At 41.3% G+C, this 20,401-nt stretch overlaps 1 protein-coding gene and 1 long non-coding RNA gene across 14 annotated transcripts; both read left to right on the top strand.

The window, feature by feature from the left end:
* Window positions 1-10,733: 10,733 nt before the first annotated feature.
* On the top strand, window positions 10,734-18,593 carry LOC110962547 (ALK and LTK ligand 2-like). Its single transcript, XM_051942037.1, has 4 exons — window positions 10,734-10,957; window positions 13,377-13,430; window positions 13,550-13,630; window positions 17,788-18,593. The coding sequence occupies exons 1-4, from the start codon at window positions 10,735-10,737 to the stop codon at window positions 17,850-17,852; spliced, it is 423 nt and encodes a 140-aa protein (XP_051797997.1). The 5' UTR covers window position 10,734; the 3' UTR covers window positions 17,853-18,593.
* On the top strand, window positions 16,463-17,611 carry LOC127531830 (uncharacterized). 13 transcript variants are annotated; one of them, XR_007939011.1, is made up of 5 exons: window positions 16,505-16,590; window positions 16,625-16,726; window positions 16,931-17,066; window positions 17,101-17,168; window positions 17,305-17,536. It is a non-coding gene; the product is annotated as an uncharacterized LOC127531830 (long non-coding RNA). The 13 variants fall into 13 exon arrangements; XR_007939015.1 differs by lacking the exon at window positions 16,625-16,726 and having other exon boundaries at window positions 16,463-16,522; window positions 16,897-17,066; XR_007939013.1 differs by lacking the exon at window positions 16,625-16,726 and having other exon boundaries at window positions 16,529-16,624.
* Window positions 18,594-20,401: the final 1,808 nt, after the last annotated feature.

Here is a 20,401-nt window from a genome sequence, read left to right as displayed (position 1 = left end):
TGTGTCTCTTTGTGGTTGTTTTGTGTCTCTTTGTAGCTGGTTTGTGTCCTTTTTTAGTTGTTTTGTGTCATCTTTTTGTGGTTGTTTTGCATCTCTTTGTGGTCGTTTTGTGTCTCTTTGTGGTTGTTTTGTGCCTCTTTGTGGTCATTTTGTGTCTCTTTGTGGTTTTTTAGTGTGTCTTTGTGGTTGTTTTGTGCCTCTTTGTGGTCATTTTGTGTCTCTTTGTGGTTGTTTAGTGTGTCTTTGTGGTTGTTTTGTGTCTCTTTGTGGTTGTTTTGTGTCTCTTTGTAGCTGGTTTGTGTCTCTTTGTAGTTGGTTTGTGTCCTTTTTTAGTTGTTTTGTGTTTTAAAATCTTAATTTCATTGCTTGTAGTAGTTTTGAATCATGTTTTAAAACCAATTTCTTGCCTCGTTGTCGTCTGAGAACTGAGAATGTGGAACTTCCAGGTCTGAATGAAGCCACAGCAGGTGTTTCCCATGGAAACAAGGAGAACCTGAGAACCTCAGGAGAACCTCTAGCAGGTAAGTGTGTCTGTAATGGAGGACATCCAACCAGTCCGTTTGTAACGGTCTTTACTGGTTTCTGTCCACTGTAGGATCCTGGTCTTGGTTCAGGACTTTTATCTGATTACTCGTCAGTAGTTGTGTCTGAATCGAGAGTACTATTCTGAGTGGAAGAACTATTTGAAAACTCCAAGTTCTTGGACAGAAAGTAGTATTTTGGCTGGCATAAAAATATAAAAACCATAACTTTTTAGTTGGAAAGTACTATTTTGGGGTAGCAAACCTTTAGAAGCACAAGTTAATGGACCAGAAGTATTATTTTAGAATAGAATAAACCAATAAATCTACAAGTATGTGGACAGAATGTTGTATTTTGGATTGAACAAACCTCTAAAAATATATATTATTGATCAGAATGTAGTATTTTGGCTGAAAAAATACTTTAAAACTACAAGCACTTAGACAGACTGTAGTATTTTGTCTGGAAGAAATCTTTTAAACCATAACATATTAGTTAGAGAGTAATATTTGGACGTAGCAATCCTTTCAAACCACAAGCACTGAGACAAAAGATAGAATTTTGGCCATAAAAACCATTTAAAACTACAAGTACATGAACAGTTCACGGTATTTTGGTGACAGATCTTTTAAACCATAACGTATTAATTAGAAAGTACTATTATTTTGGGGTAGCAAGCCTTAGAACCACAAGTACTTGAACAGAAAATAGTATTTTGGGTGGAATAAACCAATAAAACTACAAGTACAGTCAGTAGTGTTTTGGATTGGACAAACCTCTAAAACTACAAGTACTGGGACCGAATGCAGTATTTTGGCTGGAATAAATCTCTTAAACCATAATGTGTTTGTTATAAAGTACTATTTGAGAGTAGAAATGCTTTAGAACCACAAGTACTTGGACAGAGTGTAGTATTTTGAGGAGAATAAACCAATAAAACGCCAAATACTTGAACAGAAGTAGTACTGTGACTTTAAAACTTTGAAACTCTGCAGACAGACTGGGTGTTGCGTTCAGGTGCAGTTCAGACCTCTGACCACTGGGTGGAGTTGCGGATCCGTCCTGGATCTGCAGAGTTCTCCAGACGTTTTTCCGTGGATCCAGTCCATCCAGTCCTGGATGATTCATGATAATGTTGAGGAGGTTCTTAGGGGAAGTAGAGATGTTTGAGGGGTTCTAAGGAGGTTCCACAGGGACTGCTGTGAGGTTTAAGAAGTCACTCTGAGTGTTTAAAGGATTTTAGAGGCACTTGGTCGATCTCAAAGGTTCTTTTAAAAAATGAAAGACAATGTTTTCATGGAGGTTCTTGTGGTTCTTGGAGGTTTCCAGATGTTCACAACAGTTTAGGTAATTGGCAGAGAAGATCTAAAGAGTTCTAAATGATTCAGAACTTTGGGAGGATTTCACAGAGACCCCTCATAAAGTTCCAGATGTTTGCAGTGATGTTCCACAGGTTCTCCAGAGTGCACCAGGTGCTCAGTTTGGTTCCAGAAGTTCAGACATTGCAGAAGTTCCAGAAGAAGAAAGATTCTTGAACAAGCTCCAATGGTTCCCGTGGATGTTCCAGAGATGTAAAGAATCTAAAGACCTTGTTAAAAATCTTAAGATGATTTCTGGCCTCTGGTTCTAAGTTCTAGTTCCATGAAAACGTTCCCAGGTTGTCCAGATAAGGGCTTCCAGAAGTTTTTGTGAAGTTAATGGTTCTCCAGGAGGTCTTAAGAGGTCATGGAATATTCTGGAACATTAAAAGATCCTTTAGGAACCTTCAGAACTGCTTGAGAGTGTCTGAAATGTTCTCCAGGAGAACGATGAACAAGTTCTGCAGGTTTTGGAGGCATTTATGTGGTTATGATGTTGAGGTTCTAAAGAGTTTACAAGTAATTGATAGATTGTAAGAGTAAAGCTTTCAGGCTTATTCTCAAGGTTTTAGAGGTTCTTGGTGACGTTTGTGAGATTGTTGTGGAGGTTCCACAAGTTCTAAGGCCAGAGGTTCCAGTTATGTTCGAGAAAATGTATTTGAGGAGGTTTAGGTGGTTCCTGGAGATGTTCCTGAGGTTCCAATGAGATTAGAGAGTTCTTAGGAAGGTCTGAACATTCTTTTTAAAAACATTTCTTGACCTTTGAAAAGTTCTGGAGATGTTTCCAAGGCGTCTGAGGAGCTGTTTCTTTGGTTCTAAGCTGACTGCAGAGGTTCTTGAGGAGGTTTCTCTGTCTCTAATAAGGTTCTGGAGGTGTCTGAGGAGGCTGAGGTGGAGGTCACAGAAAAGGAAATGTTTTTAAACAAGCAGCAGGTTTTGAGTACATTTCAGGGCATTTCCCATAAAACCCTCATCACACGGTTCTAAGTGGGATCCAGGATGGAACAAACAGACCTTCTGTTGCTGGGGTGGCCTGCAGCTGTTTCTCTGTGGTGGAGGTCAGATGCAGCATCCAGACAATCGTGGTACTGTTGGAGGCTGTAGCACTGTCCTGGAGGGAGAACCCAAATATGCACTATTTATTTTTTCCCTCCAAACTGGGAGAAGAAAGACACGAGACGTTTAGCGATGAGGCTTAATGTGAGGGTGGAAGTGGAACCGTATGACTGGAGGCTTCAGATCTGAGCGGAACAATGAAGTAAATCACTGACAGATTTATTGATGGAACCATTTGGTTCTGCTGCGTTAGAGTGCCTCAGATCTACTGCGACCCTCAGTGACCTTCATGGTGGAGAAAAAAACAGCAGAACTTCAATCTTCTAACATTGTTCCTCTACAGGAACCTGATTAAGTTCATGTTCTTCACTGAGGATCATCATTAAAACCAAACCTGTAAAGATTGATGTCTATTTGTGGTCATTTTGTGTCTTTTTGTGGTCGTTTTGTGTCTCTTTGTGGTCGTTTTGTGTCTCTTTGTGGTAGTTCTGTGTCTCTTTGTGGTCGTTTTGTGTCTCTTTGTGGTCGTTTTGTGTCTCTTTGTGGTAGTTCTGTGTCTCTTTGTGGTCGTTTTGTGTCTCTTTGTGGTCGTTTTGTGTCTCTTTGTGGTAGTTCTGTGTCTCTTTGTGGTCGTTTTGTGTCTCTTTGTGGTCGTTTTGTGTCTCTTTGTGGTAGTTCTGTGTCTCTTTGTGGTCGTTTTGTGTCTCTTTGTGGTCGTTTTGTGTCTCTTTGTGGTCGTTTTGTGTCTCTTTGTGGTAGTTCTGTGTCTCTTTGTGGTCGTTTTGTGTCTCTTTGTGGTCGTTTTGTGTCTCTTTGTGGTAGTTCTGTGTCTCTTTGTGGTCGTTTTGTGTCTCTTTGTGGTCGTTTTGTGTCTCTTTGTGGTAGTTTTGTGTCTCTTTGTGGTCGTTTTGTGTCTCTTTGTGGTCGTTTTGTGTCTCTTTGTGGTAGTTCTGTGTCTCTTTGTGGTTGTTCTGTGTCTCTTTGTGGTTGTTTTGTGTCTCTTTGTGGTAGTTTTGTGTCTCTTTGTGGTTGTTGTGTGTCTCTTTGAGGTTGTTGTGTGTCTCTTTGAGGTTGTTGTGTCACTCTTTGTGGTTCCTCCCTGCCTGAAGAACAGGACAGATCTTGACACACCTGGTGTTGTTGCTGGCTCGTGACATCACCAGGTAAATCTTCTGTCGTCATGGTAACGGGCTGCTGACAGCAGATTGGTGTGTGGAATGATAACAGGAAGTGAAACTGGCAGAACGGAGCGCGCTCAGTCCCAAACTGCCAATGAACGTTCCTTCAGACTGTCGGGTGGAACCCTCCGGCATGTTCTAGTGCTCTTAGAGAACCTGTAGAACGTTCCAGGTCAAGTCCCTCAGTGGGTTTCTGGGTCTCTTTGAGGTTCTTGGAGGTGTGTGTCTTTGTAGTAAAGTCGGAGTTCCTGAAGACGACCACAGGTGATGAAGAAAGTTTTCTTGAGTAGAACTTTCCAGACACATGAGTGTCTGTGGGGTCTTTGAGAAGGTTCCTGTAGAACCTCACTGTGGGAGCTCAGAGGTCCATTGGTGAGGTTAGAACAGTTTGAAATGTACTTAAAGGCAGGTAACGGGCTCCTAGGGAAGGTTCCAGAGGTTCTTGGAGATGTTCCAAAGCAGAGCCTGGAGGAACGCTGCAGGTCTGGATCTGTACGGAGAGACGGAGGTAATGGCCGTGAGAAAACCTGGTTTGTACAGGAGTGACCTGCATGAACAAACACCTGAAAGCCTGAATAAATACAGGTGGAACAAACACTCACACGTTATGGAAACACACACACATGTACAACACACATACACAAACACACACACATACATGTGACCCAGCCGTGTTCTCACCTATAGGCCTGATAACTCCGGCTCCTCCAGATCCTCAGCAGAAACTCTTGCGTCGTATCTCCACTGTTTGTTGAGATCTTCAAGATCTGAAGGCAGCAGAAGAACAAATAAGGGTGGAACCGTGAGAACAGAACCAGAAGCTGTTCTCTGACGGTTCTCTGACGGTTCGCCATCTCCTGTCTCACAGTTCTAGAGTCAGTCTAATCATGTTGTGATTCCACCAAGGTTTGAGCTTTATTTAACTGTCATGTTCTCGTATGTTCTTACAGGAAGCTCCTTTTGTGTCCTTCAGTGAATTCACATGTTTAAAACTTCCAGAGTCTCATAACTTGAGCTGAACTAATAATAGCAAACCTCCTCAGATGTGTCTTGTTGGACTTACAGAACCTTTCGGCAACCTCCAAAAATCAGATGAATCTTCAGGAAAATCAAAAACATTCATAAAAACTCCAGAACTCCCCTAAATCTGCTGAAGTTCACGACCAAACACTGAAACCTCTTCAGGCATCTGTGGCGTCTTTTAAAGATGTTTCCAAAGTCATAAAACGTCCATGAGATGCTCCTCGTTGAAGCTCCTGAACCTTCAAAGACCTCAGGAACCTTCAGGAAACATCAGAAACATTTCCCGGAAGAGCTTTTATGCATGTCATAGCTTGAAAAAACTCTTAAGGAACCTCCTGGAACCTCTCTAGGTGCTTTGCAAACACCTGAAACATTCTCAAGACCTCCTGAAACCCCTAAATAATCTGTGAAACCTCTTCAAGGATCTCTGGTACCTTTTTGAAGAAGCTTCCAAATTCCTACAAAGAAGCCAAGGTGTAAAGATGCTCCTTGTTGGACCTCTTTGACCTTCTTTGTGACCTTCAAAGACCTGATGAATCCTCATAAACACCAAAAGCTCCAGAGAGCATCCCTAAAACCCCTTTAGATGTCAAACCAGTGTAAAAAGTTCTTCAGAAACTCTCTGAAACCTCCCCGGGCACGGTGGAAATCAGTGAATTAGTTGTGGTCCAGCTGCTCTTTTCCAACGTGGAGATGTTGGTTTGAAGATGGGGCGGTGACAGGAAATGAGCGTGTCCTGTGGTCGCTGAAGCCTGCAGACCTTCTGACTGAGCAGCTGCTGGAGATGTTCAGGCCTCCAGAGCCGCCGGCTGTTGTTCCGCATGTTTCCTGATTATTTGATTTCTGACCAATAAGATCTTTGACGTCTTCAGGGGGACGTCCTGACGTTCTGCAGACATTCATCACGTCTGTGAAGGAGGTTTCAGAGGTCATGAAGATGATTGGGGAGAAACATGGGGTTTCTCAGGGTCGTTGTTGGTCACTATCTGCTCCTTTTGTGCTTCGTTGTGGTCATTTTGCGTCATTGTGTTGTTTCTGTTGTTCTGTTGTGTTCCTTTGTTTGGTTCCATCATGTTGTTGTGTTTCTATTCAGAGTAGTTTGTTCATCTTCTGGGTTGGTGTCCCGTCTCTTTATGGTCAATTTTGGTGCATCTCTTGAACCTCTACTTTTATTTTTGTGTTTCTTTGTGGTACATCTGTGCAGAACAGTAGAGTCTTACCTTTGATGTCATATTCTAAACTGTCAGGACGATATGTCCCCTGTGGATCTGTTCTCCATCGGAACATTCAGTGCTTGAGTAATTTTGGAGAAACATTTTGTGTCATTCATGACAAATTTCAGTTTGATTTTGGACAAATTTGAAGTCATGTTGATCAGTCTCTGAGGACATTCTGGTTCCACTTGGTTCTAGAGGAGAAGTTCTGGTGTGATGTTGTTCTCTGGATGTTCTCCTGTTGGAATATTCTTCATCTGGTCAGTCAGATTTCTGGTTCATCCTCAGACCTTCATGCTGCTTTTAGAAATGTCTTCAACATCATCACACTCCCTCCTCCGTTCTTCACTGTCAGGACCATCCATCCACTGTGGTAGTCCTGCTCAGGTTCTCACTCTAACACACTGATGTAAAAACACAACATATTTTGTACAGTAATATACTGTTCTTTGTAAATACAGTTGGGTTTTTAAAGGACAAACTATTAAGAGCAAGCTACTGTACAATCTTACAGCAGATTACAGTGTTTTTCTGGTTTGGGTTGATTTCAGTGTGACTGTTGGAGCAGTCCGACTGTTATTAGCAAACAGTCAACACAAAGAAGTGATGAAATAGGTTCAAAATATTATGTATCAGTGATTTTTCTCATTACTGAGGGAAGAATTAGGAGAAAAGGAAGAATTGAGAACAATTTCTGGCCGTCTCAGACCTGCACAGACCACCTGATCCATCCTGCTCCGCGGTTCACTGAACAAGGTAACTGTGATTTTTTTTTTTTAAAAGTCAGCCTTGCTTTAAATTCTGTCAGTATATTCTATGTTTTATTCTTTGACTGTAACATAAACATAGCCAAGGTAGTCACTGCTTGGTGTTAGCCACTAGTCGCTAGCATGAATGCTAACATTTTCCAGACTGTTAGCTAGCTAGCTAGCATCCTCCCCTTTGGCTGCAGAGTAGACAAAACTTTGGGTCTTTCTTTTAAACCAGACCAGGAAAATGAATTTCTAAGCGACCAAATCCAACTAGGTTAAGTTAGCTATCTCTGTTTTTGTGTAATTTTCAATCAAATATACAAAATGATGCTCCACTGATCTGTTATCAAATCTCCACATGTATACTTGTCTCCATTTGGGTAAATTCAAGTTTTGAAAAGGTTTGTAGGATGTGTCATGTTGCTTTTCTCTCCACTTAGGAAAAATAAATTTGCTTGTTATACAAATAGCTGCAAAAATTTGATTTACAGTGCATGTGTCCTGAACTAAATAGCTGTTATAAGTGGAAGCCTCCGTTTTGCTTTATAATTTGAGTTTCCTGTTTTGTTTTGTTTTTAATGAATGTGACAGAGTTCCATGTTAAGTTTAAGGAATGTTTTCCTACCACAGCTAATATATTCTTTCTTTGTCATTTCGTTTTAGGTGCTTTCTTGGTATTAACCCTGAGAGGGAAACAAAGGCAGCCAGGTGAAGGAGATGTCCAAGAGGTCAGGAAGCTGCTCCAGAAAAAGGCATCTAATAATGATAGTAATAATGCCTTTAATGTATAATGCACTCTACTATAAATCCCCATGTAGCCTCCCTTATAAAAAGACTCATAGACTCTGAGTGGAATTCATGTAAATCCACAGCACGTCCCCACACAGGACCTCACCTTCACAAAGCAGAAGCCCCGTCTGCAGCCACATGTTCATGTTGTCATTTTAAGGTAACAAGTCTCAGTGCTGTGTTCTGTTCAGTATAAAACACTTTAGTCCGGGTTAGTAGTTCAGTAGTTAAATCATTCAAATGATATATAGGTATCTTTTGTTACAGTTCAGGAAAAATGGAAACCAAACTCAGTGTAGCTGAACTAGAACATGCAGAATGAGAACCTGTTCAGTATGACGAAATGATTGCATGCGGCTGAAATTTAATGGGTTAAATAAGTCAGTTTTTGAAATACACTCAACAAAAATCTAAATGCAACACTTTTGCTTTTGCTCCCATTTTTAGGAGATGAACTCAAAGATCTAAAACTTTTTCCACATACACAATATCACCATTTCTCTCAAATATTGTTCACAAATCTGTCTAAATGTGTGATAGTGAGCACTTCTCCTTTGCTGAGATAATCCATCCCACCTCACAGGTGTGCCATATCAAGATGCTGATTAGACACCATGACTCCTGATTAGTGGTACTATGACTCCTTCTAGACCTCCTGATTAGTGGTACTATGACTCCTTCTAGACCTCCTGATTAGTGGTACGATGACTCCTTCTAGACCTCCTGATCAGTGGTACTATGACTCCGTCTAGACCAATGACTCCTTCTACACCTCCTGATTAGTGGAACTGTGACTCCTTCTAGACTTCCTGATCAGTGGAACTATGACTCCTTCTAGACCTCCTGATTAGTGGCACTATGACTCCTAGACCTCTGATTGGTGGTACTATGACTCCTTCTAGACCTCCTGATTAGTGGTACTATGACTCCTTCTAGACCTCCTAATTAGTGGAACTATGACTCCTTCTAGACCTCCTGATCAGTGGAACTATGACTCCTTCTAGACCTCCTGATTAGTGGAACTATGACTCCTTCTAGACCTCCTGATTAATGGAATTATGACTCCTTCTAGACCTCCTGATTAGTGGAACTATGACTCCTTCTAGACCTCCTAATTAGTGGAACTATGACTCCTTCTAGACCTCCTAATTAGTGGAACTATGACTCCTTCTAGACCTCCTGATTAATGGAATTATGACTCCTTCTAGACCTCCTGATTAGTGGAATTATGACTCCTTCTCGATCTCCTGATCAGTGCTACTATGACTCCTTCTAGACCTCCTGATTCCTGCTGACTCTGTGCTTCTCTGGTTTTTAGTTGTTCACTGATCTTTCTGGATCTTTTTCCATCTTTGTCGAGTCTCTCAGTCAGACTTTCTCTTCCTCTGTTCAGTTCTTCTCCATGTGAAGCCATAATGCAGACATAGATATACCCAGTCCATAGGTCCAGAACTGAGAAGGTTCTGCTGTTTTCAGCTCATTTAGAACCATGTTCATCAGTCAGACTGACTGGAATCACAGCTGGACTTTAATGTTGAACTCTTTAAAGTTCTTGTTCTTGCTGGTTCCTCTTACTGTTCCTCTCTAGAACAGATTTTAGGATCATTATTGGTCTTCTTGGACGTTCTGACTGTGATCTTCTGATGAGCTGCAGCGTTTTTCCTTCTTCCCACTGAGAGGGAGTGCTGCACCGCTGCAACTCTTGTCTGTCACACGGCGCACGTGCATGTGCGCGCACGTTAACTGTCCAAACACGCACACATGCACGCACCCCCCGTCCTCCTCCTCCTCCTCCTCCTCCTCCTCCTCTGTATTTCCGTACTCTGATCCTTGCAGACTCCAGACACGCAGCAGGACTCGGAGCGCGCGCTGCCCTCAGCTGATCAAATCAGGTCGATAGAGGATCGATACCAGAGTCAGAGGCATGAGCCCGTGCAGCTGTGCGTCCTCTGCTGCAGGTGGGGCCAGCTGATGGTGACGGTGCTGGTGATGAAGGTCCCGCGGAGACCAGTCTAAGATGCCACCGGGCCCCGGAGCTCCACACGCGGCTCTGATCCACACCAACCCCGGATAGACTCACTCACACTCGGCGACGGTCGGCGGGACGAATCGGGAGGCAGAGCCCGGGACCAGAGAGGGAGCGGCGGGGAGCGGAGGCGCAGAGAGCCGCATAGAGCTGCAGAGAGCCACAGAGAGTCGGAGGTGAGCAGGAACAGGTCCTACTTTTCTCTTTATGCTGCAAAAACCCCACACTTTTTAATCCTTTTTCAAGAGTTTTCCTGGAAAAACTTTGGAGCCAAACAGATTAAATGTTCCTTAAAAAGAAAAAATGAACTCTGAAGAAGCAATATCAGCAAAAACTCAGTGTAACTTTAGAAAAGTTTAAAAATCAAGTTTGTTTCACTGAGCTTTGGTTTGGCTCTGTGATTTAATTCATGTTAGATGGAGTGAAATAACAATAATTTAGTCATTTCAGGTCACATTTATCTCCTCCTTATTAATGAGTTCAATTATTTAAAAAAAACATGAAAAAGACTTCAATTTTACAACTTTGTCTTAATGTGGAAATAACAGTTGAAGCAGCTTAAAAATATTATTTACCAATTTTTAGAAAATATTTTAATATTGTTTTTAATTTAAACTCATATTTATTCTGTTCAACATTTAAAATAATAAAACGTATTTAAACTGTAACTAGAGCAACTTTATTTCTACAGTTTTAACAACTTAATAACACGTGTTCTTAATTATAGTAATTAAAATGATCTGAAAACACATTTTTATCAATCAATCAATCAATCAACCAACCACCGGCTCTCCGTCTCCCTGCAGACCTGCAGAGATGCTCCTCCCGCGGCTGCCGGTTCTGTCCGCCCTGCTCGTCCTGCTGCTGGCTGCGGGTCGCTGCACCGCTGCTGCGCTGCTCAGAGGCACCGGCAGCCGGCCGGAAGGTCCGGAGGAAGGCCGGAGAGCGCTGGAGCCGGTCGGGCGATCTGAGAGGGCCGCGGCACTGCTGGAAGGAGCCAAAGCCCCGGAGAGAGGAGGCCGGTCTCACTACGGACTGGGTCAGTACTGGTACTACTGAAAATACTACTGAAAACTCCTACTAATACCACTGGTACTATTAAAAATACTGCAGAAAACACTATTGAAAATACTACTGATAGTATAAATATCACTAATTGTTGAGTATTTATTTTGTGTTACATTTTTCAAATACAAAAATATGAATCAAATTACAAAAAATAATTATTTAAATTTATTGAAAATGTTCAGTTGCAGATTTTTTAGTTTTGGTTTGTGAAGTTGTAATATTTTCGTTTTATTTTGAAAATGTTCTAATAATTGTTTTGTTTTGTATAGTTATAATATTTTTTTTAGTTATTTTTTGAAATTGTAATATTTTTGGTTTTGTTTATCAAAGTTAAAATTTTTCTTGCTTTATTTTGTAAAGTTCCAATATTTTTTGTTTTATTTTGTAAAGTTCTGCTAGTTTCTCTCTCATGTATCTAAGTTAATTAGCAATCAATCAATCAGGCCTTTATTGTCTTTACACACTTTTATATATGTGAATACTGATGTCATTATTCACATTAAACTGGAGTGAAACAGTTTTCAGGTTTTCGGTGAGGTTTTATTGTGTCGCTGACATTTTTCGTGTATTTCAGACATTCAGAGGATTTCAAATTTCAGAATAAAACCATCTCTACTTCCTCCACAGCTGATTGGTTAGTCGTAGTGATAGGAGTTGAATTTGTAGCCTCATGTTCAGCCTAACCTGGTGAACATCAGTGATGAATGTTCTAATAAACTCTTAGGGAAATCCTCTGAAGCTCCTCACCAACATCTCTGTCATCACTGAGGGCAACCTTCTGAACCCTGGATGAGTAACGTGGTTTCTACTGGGATACGGAGATCAAGACAAAGTTCTGCTGTGAGCAGAGCTGAGCACCGAAACAAAAAAGTTGGGAGTCGTTCTCTTGATTGACTACGAAGCATCGGCTCTCAGAGCAACACGTCACCAGTTAGTAGTTTTCTGGGCAGCTGCAGTAGAAATACTTAAGCAGTAGAAATACTTCAGTACAACTCAGTGATGATTAAAGTCTCTTAGAACCTCCATCAGACAAACATCTTCAGGATCTTCAGTCAGGACAGTTTGGAGCCACAAAGTTAGAGATCAGCTGGAAAACAATCATTTCTGATGGAAACGTGTCGATGTCTACGGTTTATCATCTCGCATCTACGGTATACAGTCTACGGTCGACAGTCCATCTACAGCCTCCGGTCTGCAGTCTACGGTCTACAATCCATCTACCGCTTACAGTCTACCATCTACAGTCTACCATCTACAGTCTACCATCTACCATCTACAGTCTACCATCTACAGTCTACCATCTACAGTCTACCATCTACCATCTACAGTCTACCATCTACCATCTACAGTCTACCATCTACAGTCTACCATCTACCATCTACAGTCTACCATCTACCATCTACAGTCTACCATCTACAGTCTACCATCTAGTCTACCATCTACCGTCTACCATCTGCCATCTACAGTCTGCCATCTACAGTCTACCATCTACCGTCTACCATCTTCAGTCCACCATCTACAGTCTACCATCTACAGTCTACCATCTGCCGTCTACCATCTACAGTCTACCATCTACCGTCTACCATCTACCATCTACAGTCTACCATCTACAGTCTACCATCTACAGTCTACCATCTACCATCTACAGTCTACCATCTACAGTCTACCATCTACCGTCTACCATCTACAGTCTTCCATCTACAGTCTACCATCTACAGTCTACCATCTACCATCTACCATCTGATTCTGATTCTGATCTACAGTCTACCATCTACAGTCTACCATCTACAGTCTATAGTCGACCATCAACAGTCTACAGTCGACCATCTACAGTCTACAGTCTACCATCTACAGTCTACAGTCTACAGTCTACCATCTACAGTCTGCCATCTACAGTTGACCATCTACAGTCTACAGTTTAGATAAGAGGAGTCAGCAGCTGTAGTCGACTGTAATCATTCAGGACAAGTTAAGAGGTCATGAACTTAATAACATCTGATCTACCATTTACCGTCTACAGTAAAATCTGATCAACACAACTTTCTACATCAACAAAACTGATCACTAAAGTTGCTGTTTATTTATTTATGATTCAGCAGATTTTTGTCATATTTCCAGAAGAGCTTTAATAAATCTATGAAAGAATCAGAATGAATGGTTGTTTATTCATGTTTCAATGGTTCCATCATAAATCCAGAGTTCTAGGAGTCATTAGAGACTACAGACTGAGGATGTGATGACTTTGGTGGATCAAACTCTGGTTCTCGACTGAATCCAGTAAATTTAAGAAACGTTGTTAAACATGGAGATCATAAATCTGCTGGAAATGAGATGTTTGTTCTTTAAAGTATCAGTAAACGTTGACGTCATATTTGAAATGTTTTTTTCAGAAGGTCACCTCAGAGATCTGCAGCACAAGGAGAAGTTCATCATCCACCTGACAGGTAGGACCACTGCTGACCCCACAGCTGCCGAAATAAAGGTTCAATAAATAACCCACTGGAGTTCAATAAATAACCCACTGGACTGCTGTTCAGCTTTATCTACTGTTCTGTACCTTCAGGTCCGCTGTCCTTCGACCCAAAGTGCAGGAGGCAGTTCCACAGGTTGTACTACAACACCAGGGACTGTAGAGTTCCTGCCTGTGAGTACCAGCGTGGTTCCATTCCTTCAGCGTCACCAACGGTCCAGTCTCTAGAAATTAGGTTTCTATGTAACTGACAGGCTTCAGAAATCAGGTTTTGATGCAGCATCCTCATTAAGTGGATCCTAACTGAAAATTTTTGCCACAAGTGTTGCAAGCATAAGGCTTCTCACCTGCATCAGTATTGCAGTGACTCTCTGATGTCAAAGGGTTATCTACATTGTCGCTATGAGTCACCAAAAAGGTATCGGTCGCCTGCACATCTGAGCTCTCAAACACCTCTCAGAAACACAAAAAAAAATGATGTTTGGGATCAAGGAAACAACAAATATTGATTATTATTATTATTATTTGTAGTAGTAGTAGTAGTAGTAGTAGTAGTAGTAGTATTCTTATAGTAGTAGTAGTAGTAGTAGTAGTATCACTGTTATTATTATTATTACTAATAGCACAGCAGCCTGCATCAACGTCTGTGAGTTACGACAAGTTAGGGTTTACCAATGAACTACAAATAACTTATTAATTCCTGTTAACTCCTGCTAGCTCCTGTTAGCTCCTATCAGCACCTGTTCGCTCTTGTTAGCCCCGGCTAGCTAAACATTACTCCTGCTGACTCCTGTTAGCTCCTGCTAACTTGTGTGAGATCCTGCTAACAAGACATAACTCCTATCAGCACCTGTTAGCTCCTGTTAGCTCCTGCTAGCTAAACATAACTACTGTTAGCCCCTGTTAGCTCCTGTTAACTCCTGTTAGCTCCTGTTAGCTCCTGTTAACATATGATAACTCCTGTTAGCTCCTGCTAGCTAAAAATAACTTCTGTTAGCTCTTGTTAGTTTCTGCTAGCCTCTGTTAGCTTCTGTCAACTCCTGTTAGCTCCTGTTAGCTCTTGTTAACTTCTGTTAGCTCCTGTTAGCTCCTGCTAGTAGACATAACTCCTATCAGCACCTGTTAGCTCTTGCTAGCTAAACATAGCTCATGTTAGCTCCTGTTGGCTCCTGTTGACTCCTGTTAGCTCCTGTTGATTCCTGTTAACGCCTGTTAGCTCCTGTTAACTCCTGCTAGCTAGACAAAGCTCTTATCAGCACCTGTTAGCTCCTGCTAGCTTAATATAACTCCTGTTAGCTCCTATTAGCTGCCATCTCTACTACTACTAATCAGGAGGTGTACAAGGAATCATAGTTCCACATAACTTAGCTCCTGCTAGCTAAATATTACTCCTATTCACCCCTGTTAGCTGCAGCTAGCTTAACATGATTCCTGTTAGATTGTGTTAACTAAAAATAAATCCTGTGAGATCCTGCTAGCTGCATTTAACTCCTATTAGCTCCTAGTAGCTGCTGATGGCAAAACATAACTCCTGTTATTTCCTGCTAACTAAACATAGCTCCTGGTAGCGCTTGTTAGCTCCTGATAGCTCCTGTTTAGTCTTGTGAGATCCTGCTGGCTAAATGTAACTCCTGTTAGCTAAACATAACTTCTATTAGCTCCTGATAGCTAAACATAACTCCTGTTAGCGAAACATAGCTCCTGTTAGCTCCTGCTGGTTCCTGTTAGCTCCTGTTAGCTCTTGTTAGCTCCTGTTAGCAAACCATAGCTCCTGTGAGCTCCTGCTGGTTTCTGTTAGCCCCTGTTAGCTCTTGTTAGCTCCTGCTGTTTCCTGTGAGATCCTGTTTGCTCTTGTTAGCTGCTGTTAGCTAAACATAGCTCCTGCTAGCTCCTATTGGTTCCTGATTGTGTTCATTTATTGACTTAATTCATTTTTTATTGCTTGATGGAATGAAGACAGGTTGTAAAGTCAGTTACTCATAAAATGTTCTTGTTCCAACTAGAACTTCCTCGTTAATGAAAGGTGTCATTTCACTAATTACAGAATTATAAAGTTTTAAACTTTACAAGTGGTTTAAAACTGCAAAAATGGTTTTATGTTGATTGTTGCTAAACACTGAACTTACTGCAGCTTATTGTGTTACGAACACGAGTTTTTAAATGTTTGGAAAGTTCAGTTGCTGCAAGTAGTTCTTGATGTTTTCATATTTTAGTTATTAGAACTTTGAAAATGTTGAAAGAGCGGTTCGTTAAACCATGAATAAATCTAAAAAAACCAACAATAACCAGTAGATGCAGTTTCAAGCATCATTTTCTAATGATTAGAATCACATTAGAACCACACCAGAACTACACTAGAACCTCATTCGAACCACATTAGAACCTTATTAGAACCTCATTAGAACCACACCAGAACTACATTAGAACCTCGTCAGAACCTCATCAGAACCTCATTAGAACCACACCAGAACTACATTAGACCCTCATCAGAACCTCATCAGAACCCTGCGTCCTCTGGAGAGTCACCGGTAGGCGTGTGTTTGGAGCCTGCAGCAGGACGAGGCGTGTTCTGGACTCCGTGTTATCGCTGCCATCGTGTCAGAACAGCAGCAGCTCCTGTGATCTTAAATCATGCGTGTCGCTCACTGTTTATCTTGGAAGCCCTGTGAGCTCAGAAATGCGTGTTCCAGCTCACGTATGAGGACCAACGTGACATTTAGGAGCTGTGACACTTAAATATGTTAAATATCCTCCTGGGGTTTATCTGTACATCTTCAGGCTCTGACTCGGTGCTTCCAGCTGCAGCTTCCAGAAGCTGTGGAGGTTCAAACTTGTTCAGTGTTTGTTTACAGAAACCAGACGGAGGAGAATCCACCCTCTGCAACTTCACGGAAAGGTCGCACGAACCAACTCAGAGCTGAAGAAGGGCGTTATAGAAGGAGTCATAGTACCACTAATCAGGAGGTCTAGAAGGAGTCATAGTTCCACTAATCAGGAGGTGTAGAAGGAGTCATAGTTCCACTAATCAGGAGGTCTAGAAGGAGTCAAAGTTCCACTAATCAGGAGGTGTAGAAGGAGTCATAGTACCACTAATCAGGAGGTCTAGAAGGAGTCATAGTTCCACTAATCAGGAGGTGTAGAAGGAGTCATAGTTCCACTAATCAGGAGGTGTAGAAGGAGTCATAGTACCACTAATCAGGAGGTCTAGAAGGAGTCATAGTTCCACTAATCAGGAGGTGTAGAAGGAGTCATAGTTCCACTAATCAGGAGGTGTAGAAGGAGTCATAGTACCACTAATCAGGAGGTGTAGAAGGAGTCATAGTACCACTAATCAGGAGGTGTAGAAGGAGTCATAGTTCCACTAATCAGGAGGTGTAGAAGGAGTCATAGTACCACTAATCAGGAGGTCTAGAAGGAGTCATAGTTTCACTAATCAGGAGGTCTAGAAGGAGTCATAGTTCCACTAATCAGGAGGTGTAGAAGGAGTCATAGTTCCACTAATCAGGAGGTCTAGAAGGAGTCATAGTTCCACTAATCAGGAGGTCTAGAAGGAGTCATAGTTCCACTAATCAGGAGGTGTAGAAGGAGTCATAGTTCCACTAATCAGGAGGTGTAGAAGGAGTCATAGTTCCACTAATCAGGAGGTCTAGAAGGAGTCATAGTTCCACTAATCAGGAGGTCTAGAAGGAGTCATAGTTCCACTAATCAGGAGGTCTAGAAGGAGTCATAGTACCACTAATCAGGAGGTCTAGAAGGAGTCATAGTTCCACTAATCAGGAGGTGTAGAAGGAGTCATAGTTCCACTAATCAGGAGGTCTAGAAGGAGTCATAGTGCCACTAATCAGGAGGTCTAGAAGGAGTCATAGTTCCACTAATCAGGAGGTGTAGAAGGAGTCATAGTTCCACTAATCAGGAGGTCTAGAAGGAGTCATAGTTCCACTAATCAGGAGGTCTAGAAGGAGTCACAGTTCCACTAATCAGGAGGTCTAGAAGGAGTCATAGTTCCACTAATCAGGAGGTGTAGAAGGAGTCATAGTTCCACTAATCAGGAGGTCTAGAAGGAGTCATAGTGCCACTAATCAGGAGGTCTAGAAGGAGTCATAGTACCACTAATCAGGAGGTCTAGAAGGAGTCATAGTTCCACTAATCAGGAGGTGTAGAAGGAGTCATAGTTCCACTAATCAGAGCTGCTGATGCTAAGCTAGGCTCATCACCTCCTGGACCTCGTGATGTTGCTGTTGTTTTTCTTGTTGTTGTTGTGCTTGTTGTTGTTGTGTTTGTTGTTGTTTTCTGGCTGCAGATTAACTCCGTGTTGTCGCTATCCTCTGCAGATTTTAAAAGATGTGCTCGTCTGCTGACTCAACTGGCCAGGAGCCCTCGCTGTACAGAGAGATAAACACCTACAATGGTACGACTCTGCTGAGACATCCATCTACACAAAGCTAAATATACGTCCTGAACACTGAAAACCAGACGCAACACAGGTTTACAGTGGAGGCGGCTGAACTACAACTGGACGGGAGGAGTTAGACACAAAAAGAGACACAAAATGACAACAAAGAGACACAAATCAACCACAAAGAGACACAAAACGACAACAAAGAGACACAAAACGACAACAAAGAGGCACAAAACAACAACAAGGAGACACAAACCACCACCTGATTCTTCATTCTCTCCTTTACAGACGCTGGACAGGAAGTGTTGCCGTGACAATGAGGAAGAGGAGGCGGGGCTTACCGACGAGGTTCATCACTGTAGAAGTTCTCCAGCCAATAGAAACTCAGTGCTGCAGCCAATGGACTCTGCCGACTGCACTGTTTGCTGTTCTGCTGTTCTGTCAGACGACCAATCAGCTCGCACCTCTGGACCGAACGGATTCGTTTTGTTTCTGGAATTAGATTTGGACGGAATCTGGACCACCGATCCGGTGCTGGACCTGGTTCTCCTGGGTTCTAACAGAGCGCAAACTGATGGCTGTTTTGGTTTCCTGGACCATGAAGTGCTTCTGTAGAGGAACCGAGGACCAAAGCTTCATAACCGCTTATTAAAAACTGATGTTTCCAACAATATTCTGTGTATTTATTCTGTTGATGCTGAAACGCAGCGAGGAATAAAGGCAAATGTTTCATAGATACTCTGGCTTTGGTTCTTGTTTTGGTGATGTCAGTGTTCAGTGTTCAGTGGACCGTGAAAAACAGATGTCGGTTTGTAGTTCTTATATGTTCATTTGTAGTTCTTCTATGTCGGTTTGAGGTTCTTTTTTGTTGGTCTGTTGTTCTTTTATTTTAGTTTCTAGTTCTTTATGTTGGTCTCTAGTTGTTCTATCACGGTTTGCAGATTTGTATGTCTGTTTGTAGTGCTTTTATGTCAGTTTATAGTTCTTTCATGTTGATTTGTAGTTCTTTTATGTCGGTTTGTATTTCTTCTGTATTGTTTTGTAGTTCTTTTGTGTCTGCAGTTGTTTCACGTTGGCTTGTAATTCTTTTATGTTTATTTCTTTTATCTTTACGTTGGTTTGTAGTTCTTCTACACTGGTTTTCTAATTGTACTTTTTAATAATTTTATGCTAACTGTGTACGTCATATTGGTGGTTTGTAGACATTTAGTGATCATACGTCCGTTTATGATGCTTTAGTGTGTTTGTTTTGATCTGTCTTTGGTTTGCTGTCAGTTTTTGAGATTTAGTCAGCTTTTTGACCTGAATTCACCTTGGAACAGGAATAGAAACACATAGTTGGTGGATATTCAGACTTCTTAGCTTTGTTTGTTGCGCTGCAGGCTTTGTGAAAGACCTTGTTGTCTTGAGAACTGTTCAGCTGAAGGCTAATTCCACTTTATTTAGGTCTGTCTGCAAAATAAATGGGCTTATGTATCTCTATTTGCTCTGGTGGTCACAAATGATGTTTAACTTTGACGATGTTTTGGTCAGCATTTAGTGACGTTCGTTTGTCATCGCTTTATGTTCAGTTCAGTTTGTTGTCATTTTGTAGTCTCTTTGTGTCATTTGCAGTCTTTTTATTGGTTCGTTGTCATTTTACGTTGCTTTGTCCTCATTTTAGTGGCATTAATTTGCAGTAGTTTGTGGTGATTTTATGCAGTTTGGTCGTCCTTCATGTGGCTTTGTGCTGGTTTTTCATCTTTATTCCCTTTGTCCCGAAGACATTTTATGTCAGTTTGTACATTCATCTTGTTTTGTGTTTAATTTTTGTCAAGTGAAATCATCTTGTTCTGTTTGTCATTTTGCATGTCAGTTTTGTCAGTCTGTAGGTGTTTTACGTCTGTTCACGTTTAGTTTTTATTTTCCTTTTAAGCTTTCTGTCAGTTTTTCATCATTCAATCTCAGTTTATTTTCATTTTATGTCACTTGTGTTTGTTTTATGTTGTGTTCGTTTCAGTCGGTTTTGTAGTTGTTATATGTCTGTTTACATTTCTTATATGACAGTTTGTTGTCATTTTATCTCAGTTTATATTCATTTCACTCAATTTTGCACTTGTTTTATGTCTGTGTATGTTTGCTTTATGTTGGTCTGTCATCGTTTCATCTCAGTTTATTTTTATTTTATGTGACTTTTGTGGTTGCTTAATGTTGTTTTGCGGTCATTTCAGTCAGTTTTGTAGTTGTTTTATGTCTGTCCACGTTTGCTTTATGCCGGTTTGTCATCATTTAATTTTAGTTTATTTTCATTTTGTGTCGCTTTGTGTTTGTTTTATGTTGTTTTGTGGTCGTTTTATTCGGTTTTGTAATTGTTTTATATCACATCCTGGTTGTTGTTTGTCAGTTTCCAGTTGTTTTCTTTAAGTCTGTGGTCGTTTTGTTGGATTCTGCTCATTTCATGTCGTTTCTATTTGTTTTGCATTTTGTTTTTCAGTTTTGTCGGGTTGTTGCTTGGCCTTGTTACACACTGAAAGAGGAATTTCATTTTTTTTGTAGGGTATGACTGT

The sequence above is a fragment of the Acanthochromis polyacanthus genome, chromosome 22 (assembly GCF_021347895.1).
Source record: "Acanthochromis polyacanthus isolate Apoly-LR-REF ecotype Palm Island chromosome 22, KAUST_Apoly_ChrSc, whole genome shotgun sequence".
In the NCBI taxonomy this organism is placed as follows: Eukaryota; Metazoa; Chordata; class Actinopteri; family Pomacentridae; genus Acanthochromis; species Acanthochromis polyacanthus.
The sequence above is the reverse complement of the archived record's forward strand: the minus strand, read 5'-3'. Positions and strand labels throughout refer to the sequence as shown.

Excerpts from the sequence above, each read along its gene's own strand:
- LOC110962547 (XM_051942037.1), top strand. The coding sequence starts at position 10,735 with ATGCTCCTCCCGCGGCTGCCGGTTCTGTCCGCCCTGCTCGTCCTGCTG. Across the intron at positions 10,958-13,376 it reads CCGGTCTCACTACGGACTGG|AAGGTCACCTCAGAGATCTG; the intron begins GTCAGTACTGGT and ends TGTTTTTTTCAG. Across the intron at positions 13,431-13,549 it reads GTTCATCATCCACCTGACAG|GTCCGCTGTCCTTCGACCCA; the intron begins GTAGGACCACTG and ends CTGTACCTTCAG.